We start from the raw sequence: 13,193 nt of genomic DNA, 5'->3' as shown, positions 1-13,193 counted from the left end.
ACCGCTCCTCCTGTCCTGTATATATACACTGCACAGTACCACTCCTCCTGCCCTGTATATATACACTGCACAGTACCACTCCTCCTGTATATATACACTGCACAGTACCACTCCTCCTGTATATATACACTGCACAGTACCACTCCTCCTGTCCTGTATATATACACTGCACAGTACCACTCCTCCTGTCCTGTATATATACACTGCACAGTACCGCTCCTCCTGTCCTGTATATACACTGCACAGTACCACTCCTCCTGTATATATACACTGCACAGTACCACTCCTCCTGTATATATACACTGCACAGTACCACTCCTCCTGTATATATACACTGCACAGTACCACTCCTCCTGTATATACACACTGCACAGTACCACTCCTCCTGTCCTGTATATATACACTGCACAGTACCGCTCCTCCTGCCCTGTATATATACACTGCACAGTACCTCTCCTCCTGTATATATACACTGCACAGTACCACTCCTCCTGTCCTGTATATATACACTGCACAGTACCACTCCTCCTGTATATTACACTGCACAGTACCACTCCTCCTGTATATATACACTGCACAGTACCACTCCTCCTGTATATATACACTGCACAGTACCACTCCTCCTGTCCTATATATACACTGCACAGTACCACTCCTCCTGTATATATACACTGCACAGCTCCACTCCTCCTGTCCTGTATATATACACTGCACAGTACCACTCCTCCTGTCCTGTATATATACACTGCACAGTACCACTCCTCCTGTATATATACACTGCACAGTACCACTCCTCCTGTCCTATATATACACTGCACAGTACCACTCCTCCTGTCCTGTATATATACACTGCACAGTACCACTCCTCCTGTCCTGTATATATACACTGCACAGTACCACTCCTCCTGTCCTGTATATACACTGCACAGTACCACTCCTCCTGTCCTGTATATATACACTGCACAGTACCACTCCTCCTGTATATATACACTGCACAGTACCACTCCTCCTGCCCTGTATATATACACTGCACAGTACCACTCCTCCTGTATATATACACTGCACAGTACCACTCCTCCTGTATATATACACTGCACAGTACCACTCCTCCTGTATATACACACTGCACAGTACCACTCCTCCTGTCCTGTATATATACACTGCACAGTACCGCTCCTCCTGCCCTGTATATATACACTGCACAGTACCTCTCCTCCTGTATATATACACTGCACAGCTCCACTCCTCCTGTCCCGTATATATACACTGCACAGTACCACTCCTCCTGTATATATACACTGCACAGCTCCACTCCTCCTGTCCTGTATATATACACTGCACAGTACCACTCCTCCTGTATATATACACTGCACAGCTCCACTCCTCCTGTCCTGTATATATACACTGCACAGTACCACTCCTCCTGTCCTGTATATATACACTGCACAGTACCACTCCTCCTGTATATATACACTGCACAGTACCACTCCTCCTGTCCCGTATATATACACTGCACAGTACCACTCCTCCTGCCCTGTATATATACACTGCACAGTACCACTCCTCCTGTATATACACACTGCACAGTACCACTCCTCCTGTATATATACACTGCACAGTACCACTCCTCCTGTCCCGTATATATACACTGCACAGTACCACTCCTCCTGCCCTGTATATATACACTGCACAGTACCACTCCTCCTGCCCTGTATATATACACTGCACAGTACCACTCCTCCTGTCCTGTATATATACACTGCACAGTACCGCTCCTCCTGTCCTGTATATATACACTGCACAGTACCTCTCCTCCTGTATATATACACTGCACAGTACCACTCCTCCTGTCCTGTATATATACACTGCACAGTACCACTCCTCCTGTATATATACACTGCACAGTACCACTCCTCCTGTATATATACACTGCACAGTACCACTCCTCCTGTCCCGTATATGTACACTGCACAGTACCACTCCTCCTGTCCTGTATATATACACTGCACAGTACCACTCCTCCTGTATATATACACTGCACAGTACCACTCCTCCTGCCCTGTATATATACACTGCACAGTACCACTCCTCCTGTATATATACACTGCACAGTACCACTCCTCCTGTCCTGTATATATACACTGCACAGTACCACTCCTCCTGTCCTGTATATATACACTGCACAGTACCACTCCTCCTGTATATATACACTGCACAGTACCACTCCTCCTGTCCCGTATATGTACACTGCACAGTACCACTCCTCCTGTCCTGTATATATACACTGCACAGTACCACTCCTCCTGTATATATACACTGCACAGTACCACTCCTCCTGTCCTGTATATATACACTGCACAGTACCACTCCTCCTGTCCCGTATATGTACACTGCACAGTACCACTCCTCCTGTATATATACACTGCACAGTACCACTCCTCCTGTATATATACACTGCACAGTTTCACTCCTCCTGTATATATACACTGCACAGTACCACTCCTCTTGTCCTGTATATATACACTGCACAGTACCACTCCTCCTGTATATATACACTGCACAGTACCACTCCTCCTGTCCTATATATACACTGCACAGTACCACTCCTCCTGTCCTGTATATATACACTGCACAGTACCACTCCTCCTGTCCTGTATATATACACTGCACAGTACCGCTCCTCCTGTATATATACACTGCACAATACCACTCCTCCTGTATATATACACTGCACAGTACCACTCCTCCTGTATATATACACTGCACAGTACCACTCCTCCTGTCCTGTATATATACACTGCACAGTACCACTCCTCCTGTATATATACACTGCACAGTACCACTCCTCCTGTCCTGTATATATACACTGCACAGTACCACTCCTCCTGTATATATACACTGCACAGTACCACTCCTCCTGTCCTGTATATATACACTGCACAGTACCACTCCACCTGTATATATACACTGCACAGTACCGCTCCTCCTGTCCTGTATATATACACTGCACAGTACCACTCCTCCTGTCCTGTATATATACACTGCACAGTACCACTCCTCCTGTCCTGTATATATACACTGCACAGTACCACTCCTCCTGTCCTGTATATATACACTGCACAGTACCACTCCTCCTGTCCTGTATATATACACTGCACAGTACCACTCCTCCTGTCCTGTATATATACACTGCACAGTACCACTCCTCCTGTATATATACACTGCACAGTACCACTCCTCCTGTATATATACACTGCACAGTACCACTCCTCCTGTATATATACACTGCACAGTACCACTCCTCCTGTCCTGTATATATACACTGCACAGTACCACTCCTCCTGTATATATACACTGCACAGTACCACTCCTCCTGTCCTATATATACACTGCACAGTACCACTCCTCCTGTCCTGTATATATACACTGCACAGTACCACTCCTCCTGTCCTGTATATATACACTGCACAGTACCGCTCCTCCTGTATATATACACTGCACAATACCACTCCTCCTGTATATATACACTGCACAGTACCACTCCTCCTGTATATATACACTGCACAGTACCACTCCTCCTGTCCTGTATATATACACTGCACAGTACCACTCCTCCTGTATATATACACTGCACAGTACCACTCCTCCTGTCCTGTATATATACACTGCACAGTACCACTCCTCCTGTATATATACACTGCACAGTACCACTCCTCCTGTCCTGTATATATACACTGCACAGTACCACTCCACCTGTATATATACACTGCACAGTACCGCTCCTCCTGTCCTGTATATATACACTGCACAGTACCACTCCTCCTGTCCTGTATATATACACTGCACAGTACCACTCCTCCTGTCCTGTATATATACACTGCACAGTACCACTCCTCCTGTCCTGTATATATACACTGCACAGTACCACTCCTCCTGTCCTGTATATATACACTGCACAGTACCACTCCTCCTGTCCTGTATATATACACTGCACAGTACCACTCCTCCTGTATATATACACTGCACAGTACCACTCCTCCTGTATATATACACTGCACAGTACCACTCCTCCTGTATATATACACTGCACAGTACCACTCCTCCTGTCCTGTATATATACACTGCACAGTACCACTCCTCCTGTATATATACACTGCACAGTACCACTCCTCCTGTATATATACACTGCACAGTACCACTCCTCCTGTATATATACACTGCACAGTACCACTCCTCCTGTCCTGTATATATACACTGCACAGTACCACTCCTCCTGTATATATACACTGCACAGCACCACCACTCCAGTAGGAGAAACACGGGGAGAACATACAGACTCCTTGCAGATGTTGTCCTTGGTGGGATTTGAACCCAGGACCCCAGTGCTGCAGTGCTAACCACTGAGCTATTGTTGCTGCCCCACTTCTAATGTCCTGCATACTGGGTGTAATTTGTACGTCAGATGTGTTTTACCTTCTTTGATCTCAGGAGTCTCGGGGTGCCCATCTGTGCTGCTTCCGCTCTCTGAGGCTGCAGAGTATCTGTCCGTTACTTCCCCCTATGGTAAACAATACAGTATTAAACTCCTGTACTCAAGACCAATAGCTGGCAGAAAAATTACTCTATACACCAGTCTACGAGTGGGTGAAGTTGAATTCTCAGACTTTCTCTATGAGTCGGTTAAGCTGAATTCTCAGACTTTCTCTATGAGTGAGTGAAGCTGGACTCTTGGACATTCTCTACAAGAGGGTGAAACTGGACTTTTGGACTTTGTCTATGAGTGGGTGAAGCTGGATTCTCAGACTTTCTGTACGAGTGAGTGAAGCTGAATTCTCAGACTTTCTCTATGAGTGGGTGAAGCTGGACTCTCGGACATTCTCTACGAGAGGGTGAAACCGGACTCTTGGACTTTGTCTACGAGTGGGTGAAGCTGGACTCTCTGATTTTCTCTATGAGTCGGTTAAGCTGGACTGTCGGTCTCTCCCTACAAGTTTGTGAAGCTGGACTCTCTGACTTTCTCTACATGTGGGTGAAGCTGGACTCTTGAACTCTCTCCACATGGCCTCTGACATCTGCTGTTTCCATTGCTGCTCTCAGATCTGACAGATTCTGATTCTGATTGTACCTTGTTGTGGATGAGTCGCTGATTGTCTGCAGCGGTCAGTGAACTCTCCAGGATGGACTCACTCTGTGTCCCACTGATGTCCTGTATAACCTGAGGAGCAGAGACACCTTTATTACAGCCGCACATTAATCCATAGCTCACACCCCAATAATGACGTGTACCCCAACATTCATCTCAGTATCTGAAGGTTTTCTATAAAACTGCCAGACTTTAAAAACATCTAAAAAAATTCACAACCGCGAACAGACTACATGACACGAGTGTGACTGGCAATGTGAGGAGGTGACCTGTCCGCTCATTGTCCATTGTCTCCAGCTCTGATTTATCGGCTTTTATCTCAGGATCTTTGATGTCTCTGCAGCATACGTTCCCACGTAACAGTTCTCTGCCCATCATGGGGCCGCTAATCATCTGGACGAGGTGAAGACCCTGCACCCAGTGATTACAGAGGCTTTCTATTCTCTACATGAAAGACGAAGTTTCTTAGCCCCCACAGATGGAGAAGACGCAGGGTCTCGGGGTGGTGGCTGCTCATTACAGGGACATTCTTCTTCATCATTAATGAATAGTTCAGCAACAAGAACGTCTTAAGTTCTGCCCCTCAGACACCGGACATCTCTGTTTACTGTTGAAGACACTAACTGGTACTGACGAGAAACCACACTAGAAGGTCCAACATGACAGTGATAGACGTCTGCCGGTCCTAGATGGCAGTGACAGACGTCTGCCGGTCCTAGATGGCAGTGACAGACGTCTGCCGGTCCTAGATGGCAGTGACAGACGTCTGCCGGTCCTAGATGGCAGTGACAGACGTCTGCCGGTCCTAGATGACAGTAACAGACGTCTGCAGGTCATAGATGGCAGTGACAGATGTCTGAAGTTCTTAGATGGCAGTGACAGACATCTGACAGTCCTAGATGAGAGTGACAGACGTCTGCCGGTCCTAGATGACAGTGACAGACATCTACCAATCCTAGATGACAGTGACAGACATCTGCCGGTCCTAGATGGCAGTGACAGATGTCTGCCGGTCCTAGATGGCAGTGACAGACGTCTGCCGGTCCTAGATGGCAGTGACAGACATATGCCGGTCCTAGATGGCAGTGACAGACGTCTGCCGGTCCTAGATGTTAGTGACAGACGTCTACCGATCCTAGATGACAGTGACAGACGTCTGCCGGTCCTAGATGGCAGTGACAGAAATCTGCCGGTCCTAGATGACAGTGACAGACGTCTGCTGGTCCTAGATGGCAGTGACAGACATATGCCGATCCTAGATGGCAGTGACAGACGTCTGCCGGTCCTAGATGTTAGTGACAGACATCTGCTGGTCCTAGATGACAGTGACAGACGTCTACCGATCCTAGATGACAGTGACAGACATATGCCGGTCCTAGATGGCAGTGACAGACGTCTGCCGGTCCTAGATGGCAGTGACAGAAATCTGCCGGTCCTAGATGACAGTGACAGACGTCTGCTGGTCCTAGATGGCAGTGACAGACATCTGACAGTCCTAGATGACAGTGACAGACATCTGCCGGTCCTAGATGATAGTGACAGACATCTGCCGGTCCTAGGTGACAGTGACAGACATCTGCCGGTCCTAGATGACAGTGACAGACATATGCCGATCCTAGATGGCAGTGACAGACGTCTGCCGGTCCTAGATGTTAGTGACAGACATCTGCTGGTCCTAGATGACAGTGACAGACGTCTACCGATCCTAGATGACAGTGACAGACATATGCCGGTCCTAGATGGCAGTGACAGACGTCTGCCGGTCCTAGATGGCAGTGACAGAAATCTGCCGGTCCTAGATGACAGTGACAGACGTCTGCTGGTCCTAGATGGTAGTGACAGACATCTGACAGTCCTAGATGACAGTGACAGACATCTGCCGGTCCTAGATGTTAGTGACAGACATCTGCTGGTCCTAGATGACAGTGACAGACGTCAGCCAGTCCTAGATGACAGTGACAGACGTCCGAAGGTCCTAGATGACAGTGATAGACGTCTGCCAATCCTACATGACAGTTATAGATGTCTACCGGTCCTAGATGGCAGTGACAAACGTCTGCCCATCCTAGATGACAGTGACAGACGTCCGCAGGTCCTAGATGACAGTGACAGACATCAGCCAGTCCTAGATGACAGTGACAGACATCCGAAGGTCCTAGATGACAGTGACAGACGTCTGCAGGTCCTACATGACAGTTATAGACGTCTACCGGTCCTAGATGACAGTGACAGACTCCTGCCGGTCCTAGATGACAGTGACAGACGTCTGCAGGTCCTACATGACAGTGATAGACGTCTGCCGATCCTAGATGACAGTGACAGACGTCTGCAGGTCCTACATGACAGTGACAGATGTCTGCCGAACCTAGATATTAGTGACAGATATCTGCTGGTTCTAGATTACAGTGACAGATGTCTGCCGATCCTAGATGACAGTGACAGACGTCGGCTGGTTCTAGATGACAATGACTGACGTCTGTAGATTTCTAGATGACAGTGACAGACGTCTGCAGGTCATAGATGACAGTGACAGACGTCTGCCGGTCCTAGATGACAGTGACAGACGTCTGCAGGTCATAGATGGCAGTGACAGTCATCAGCCGGTTCTAGATGACAGTGACAGACTTCTGTAGGTTTCTAGATGACCGTGACAGATATCTGCAGGTCATAGATGACAGTGACAGATGTCTGCCGGTCCTAGATGACAGTGACAGACGTCTGCAGGTCCTAGATGACAGTGACAGACGTCTGCAGGTCCTAGATGACAGTGACAGATATCTGCAGGTCCTAGATGACAGTGACAGACGTCTGCAGGTCATAGATGGCAGTGACAGTCATCAGCCGGTTCTAGATGACAGTGACAGACTTCTGTAGGTTTCTAGACGACAGTGAGATATCTGCAGGTCATAGATGACAGTGACAGACGTCTGCAGGTGCTAGATGACAGTGACAGACGTCTGCAGGTCATAGATGGCAGTGACAGTCATCAGCCGGTTCTAGATGACAGTGACAGACGTCTGCAGGTCATAGATGACAGTGACAGATATCTGCAGGTCATAGATGACAGTGACAGACGTCTGCAGGTCCTAGATGACAGTGACAGACGTCTGCCGGTCCTAGATGACAGTGACAGACGTCTGCAGGTCATAGATGGCAGTGACAGTCATCAGCCGGTTCTAGATGACAGTGACAGATATCTGCAGGTCATAGATGACAGTGACAGAGGTCTGCAGGTCCTAGATGACAGTGACAGACGTCTGCAGGTCCTAGATGACAGTGACAGACGTCTGCAGGTCATAGATGGCAGTGACAGTCATCAGCCGGTTCTAGATGACAGTGACAGACTTCTGTAGGTTTCTAGACGACAGTGACAGATATCTGCAGGTCATAGATGACAGTGACAGACGTCTGCAGGTCCTAGATGACAGTGACAGACGTCTGCCGGTCCTAGATGACAGTGACAGACGTCTGCAGGTCATAGATGGCAGTGACAGTCATCAGCCGGTTCTAGATGACAGTGACAGACGTCTGCAGGTCATAGATGACAGTGACAGATATCTGCAGGTCATAGATGACAGTGACAGACGTCTGCAGGTCCTAGATGACAGTGACAGACGTCTGCCGGTCCTAGATGACAGTGACAGACGTCTGCAGGTCATAGATGGCAGTGACAGTCATCAGCCGGTTCTAGATGACAGTGACAGACTTCTGTAGGTTTCTAGATGACAGTGACAGATATCTGCAGGTCATAGATGACAGTGACAGAGGTCTGCAGGTCCTAGATGACAGTGACAGACGTCTGCAGGTCCTAGATGACAGTGACAGACGTCTGCAGGTCATAGATGGCAGTGACAGTCATCAGCCGGTTCTAGATGACAGTGACAGACTTCTGTAGGTTTCTAGACGACAGTGACAGATATCTGCAGGTCATAGATGACAGTGACAGACGTCTGCAGGTCCTAGATGACAGTGACAGACGTCTGCCGGTCCTAGATGACAGTGACAGACGTCTGCAGGTCATAGATGGCAGTGACAGTCATCAGCCGGTTCTAGATGACAGTGACAGACGTCTGCAGGTCATAGATGGCAGTGACAGTCATCAGCCGGTTCTAGATGACAGTGACAGACGTCTGCAGGTCCTAGATGACAGTGACAGACGTCTGCAGGTCATAGATGGCAGTGACAGTCATCAGCCGGTTCTAGATGACAGTGACAGACGTCTGCAGGTCATAGATGGCAGTGACAGTCATCAGCCGGTTCTAGATGACAGTGACAGACTTCTGTAGGTTTCTAGACGACAGTGACAGATATCTGCAGGTCATAGATGACAGTGACAGACGTCTGCAGGTGCTAGATGACAGTGACAGACGTCTGCAGGTCATAGATGGCAGTGACAGTCATCAGCCGGTTCTAGATGACAGTGACAGACGTCTGCAGGTCCTAGATGACAGTGACAGACGTCTGCAGGTTCTAGATAACAGTGACAGACGTCTGCAGGTCATAGATGGCAGTGACAGTCATCAGCCGGTCCTAGATGACATTGACCGATGTCCGCCAGTCCCCAGTTACCTTCAGCCACTGCAGCGCCTGCTCCCGGCTCTGCATCCCCAGCACTATCACGTCACCATTAGTCGGGGTGATCTTCAGCTTGTGCTCCTTTTTCCGGACTTGCTTTTCTTTGTGTGTCACCGCGCAGCCCAGTAAAGTGATGTCCAGCTGAGGGCTGTGCTCCTTGGAACTTTTATAACACTGAGGAGGAGAATGTGCAATTAACACTTCATTATCCGGCAGCACCACCAGTGAGGAGGCCGGAGGGCGAGCAGAACAGGACGGGCTTTACCATTAGGCGATTGTCCCTGATCACACACAGCTGTTTTGCCCATTGTCCCAGCCACTTCTTCCTCCACAGAAAGGCGCAGATCAGGGCGTCCTTCATCAGCTCAATGGAAGCTTCCGTTGATGGCCATTGGTGCTGATGGGCGACACACTTTCCCCGAGTATTTTCTTCCTCATCGTAAGACTCATACGAGCTACTGACAGCTTCTCCGTCCTCTGAAATGTGACAAATAGAAATAAAATATGAGTAAAACACAAGCGGACATGGGGTCATGTTACAATGTATCAGGACGTGATGGAGATTTCTGCTGCTGCTGTGTTCAGCTCACAGAGGATTCCCGCACTGATACAGTGTAACAAGTCCTCTTGTTGTGCGTTTAGATTCCCAGTCGCCTTTCCCCCTCCCACAGCATGCACTCTCACAATCTGCAGCTGCATCCCCCTCCTCCCTGTGTCTTTTACTATAACACTTTGAAATTGCATAGAAATCTCCAAATAATCCATGCCGAGATTCTACATACAAAGAAAAGGGCTACAAAGCCCGGCATGGTGAGGAGGACACGGTCCAGCACTACATGGGGGGCCGTCTCCAGATTCTGTTTCCTTCCCACAGTCTTTGGAATCTGGAAAGTGACATTTCACAGAACCTGATTCCCTTTGTAACATGGAAATTTCAGTTTTGTCTCTCAGTTTCTCGGTGCGTCCGGCATGCAGCGTTCGCAGATAAACCGTTCCACTCTCAGGTCTGAACAATCAGCGAGAAGTTTCCTCCATCTGAGCGATGAGAGCCGAGACTGATAATGAAGGGACCGAACTTTCCACATAAACCAGGAAGAATAACATGACATGTCCCCCGCTCCTGGACTGACAGCCCACTCCCACTCAGGACGAGGGGGCCCACACAAAATCAGTGTGAACGCCTCCTGGAGATCCTGGGCTTCAATGCTAAGCTTGTACATGTCCTCCCACCTATCGATACCATTACCATTGCTGGAGCCCCGGCCCCCTGAGCCTCCAGGGTCCTGCTGCCTCTGCACCCCTATAGTTATACTCTCTCTGGGGTCCACCATGGGAAGGCAGGGGAAGGTGGGCCCAATTCTCTTCCCACAGGAGTGGAGAGACGCTGTACTGGGCTTTGGCTCTTGACAGGCAGCACTAGGGGAGGACTGAGGTCAAGAGGTGCTGCAGCAGACGTGATTGCCGGTGCTCCAGGACATGTGATAATTGCTTGTATCTGTTAATCGTAATATTGCATCATATCCACATCTTCTGGGGAAATATGGCAGCTCCATGAGTGATAGAGGCCTAACTTCACAGTGAGCACAATGTCATGTATATCCAATGTGACGTGACGCACACGGACACACGAGGAGCCGGACACTGATGCTGGGTGGTCCGGAGGCCGCACCGCGACTCCTCTGACCTTTACTAAGGAAACTTCCTTCATTAATTCCGGTGGAGCCCATATCTGGAGCCGCAGTGTGGAAACATTCATCATGGAGACGATAGTGTATCTATAGTGGGGCGTAACACCATCCTGCCTCCGCCGGCTCCACCGACCGGCCGCTGCACACGGATCAGGAGCCATTGTCACCCGAGCCGCAGCTTGTATGGAGCCATAAGTGGAGCATGGCGGGGACGGGGTCAGTACCGCCACATAGTACACCGATACTAGGAACAATGATAATTACCCACTGTGGGCATCTACAACCAGCTGATCAGTGGGGGCTGCCAGAACCTATCTATAAACTAGACCTGGAAATTATTAACCCATTAATTCACTACATATGAACCCACCAGACATCAGGGACACTTATGACTTGTAGAACATTGTTACATTGTCATCGTGCATCTGAAGTCACAAATTTAGGAACAATCATTACAGTAAATATGTGACAGAAGAGAACCGGAGACCGGGAAGAGAAACTGCCATGAGGAAGAGTCCGGAGCTGCTGCCGAACCACAAGAGTCGGGGATCGGGATAAGGCCGCACCGCAGGAAGCAAAACGAAAAATGTCATGTAAGTGCTGCAGAAGCCGCTGTCCAGCCCCATCATGAGGACGCCGCTGAGGAGTTGTCACAAGTTCTTACACTACAGTTCAAAAGTTTAGGGTCATTTAGAAATTTTCTTATTTTTTAAAGAAAAGCACAGTTTTTTTCCAATGAAGATAACATTAAATGATTCAGAAATACACTCTCTACATTGTTAATGTGGTAAATGACTATTCTAGCTGCAAACGTCTGGTTTGTAATGCAATGTCTTCATAGGTGTATAGAGGCCCATTTCCAACATCCATCACTCCAGTGTTCTTATGGTACTTTGTGCTTGGTAACTGTGTAAGAAGGCTAATGGATGGTTAGAATACCCTTGAAAACCCTTGTGCAATATGTTAGCACAGCTGAAAACAGTTTGGCTGATTAGAGAGCCTATAAACCTGACCTTCCTTTGAGCTAGTTGAGAATCTGGAGCATTACAGTTGTTGGTTCCATTAAACTCTCAAAATGGCCAAAATAAAAAGAACATTAATGTAAAACTCGACAGCCTATTCTTGTTCCTAGAAATGAAGGCTATTCCATGCGAGAAATTGCCAAGAAACTGCATATTTCTTACAACGGTGTGTACTACTCCCTTCAGAGGAGAGCACAAACAGGTTCTAACCAGAGTAGACAGAGAAGTGGGAGGCCGCGCTGCACAACTGAGCAACAAGACATGTACACTTGGTCTGTAGTTTGAGGAATCAACGCCTCACAGGTCCTCAACTGGCAGCTTCATTAAATAGTACACACAAAACGCCAGTGTCAACATCTAGAGTGAAGAGGCGACTCCGGGATGCTGGCCTTCAGGGCAGAGTGGCAAAGAAAAAGCCATATCTGAGACTGGCTAATTTAAGGAAAAGATTAATATGGGCAAAAGAACACAGACATTGGACAGAGGAAGATTGGAAAAAAGTGTTATGGAGAGATAAATCCAAGTTTGAGGTGTTTGGATCACACAGAAGAACATTTGTGAGACGCAGAACAACTAAAAAGATGCTGGAAGAGTGCGTTGTTATGGACTGGTAATTTAGGAGCGACATGCGACTAGCTCTGAGCAGGTGGTAACTATACAGACTGCAGTTCCTGATCTTAACACAACACTAGCAGTAGCCGTGGGATGTTCCTGTCACTCCCTGGACACCTCGTCACAGCCGGAGAACTAGCTACCCCTAAAGGT

General features: G+C 48.1%; 1 protein-coding gene across 2 annotated transcripts in view; it reads right to left on the bottom strand.

The window, feature by feature from the left end:
* AFAP1L2 (actin filament associated protein 1 like 2) overlaps window positions 1-13,193 on the bottom strand; it is a 155,176-nt gene that overhangs the window by 43,690 nt on the left and 98,293 nt on the right. For both annotated transcript variants that reach the window (XM_077257929.1, XM_077257930.1), the window contains exons 6-9: window positions 9,984-10,195; window positions 9,713-9,892; window positions 5,126-5,215; window positions 4,474-4,558 (exon numbers count right to left, since the gene is read on the bottom strand). In XM_077257929.1, the coding sequence (XP_077114044.1) occupies window positions 4,474-4,558; window positions 5,126-5,215; window positions 9,713-9,892; window positions 9,984-10,195 (567 nt within the window). The remainder of the gene's footprint in view (window positions 1-4,473; window positions 4,559-5,125; window positions 5,216-9,712; window positions 9,893-9,983; window positions 10,196-13,193) is intronic.

This window comes from Ranitomeya variabilis, chromosome 4, assembly GCF_051348905.1.
Source record: "Ranitomeya variabilis isolate aRanVar5 chromosome 4, aRanVar5.hap1, whole genome shotgun sequence".
NCBI classification, from domain to species: domain Eukaryota; kingdom Metazoa; phylum Chordata; class Amphibia; order Anura; family Dendrobatidae; genus Ranitomeya; species Ranitomeya variabilis.
The sequence above is the reverse complement of the archived record's forward strand: the minus strand, read 5'-3'. Positions and strand labels throughout refer to the sequence as shown.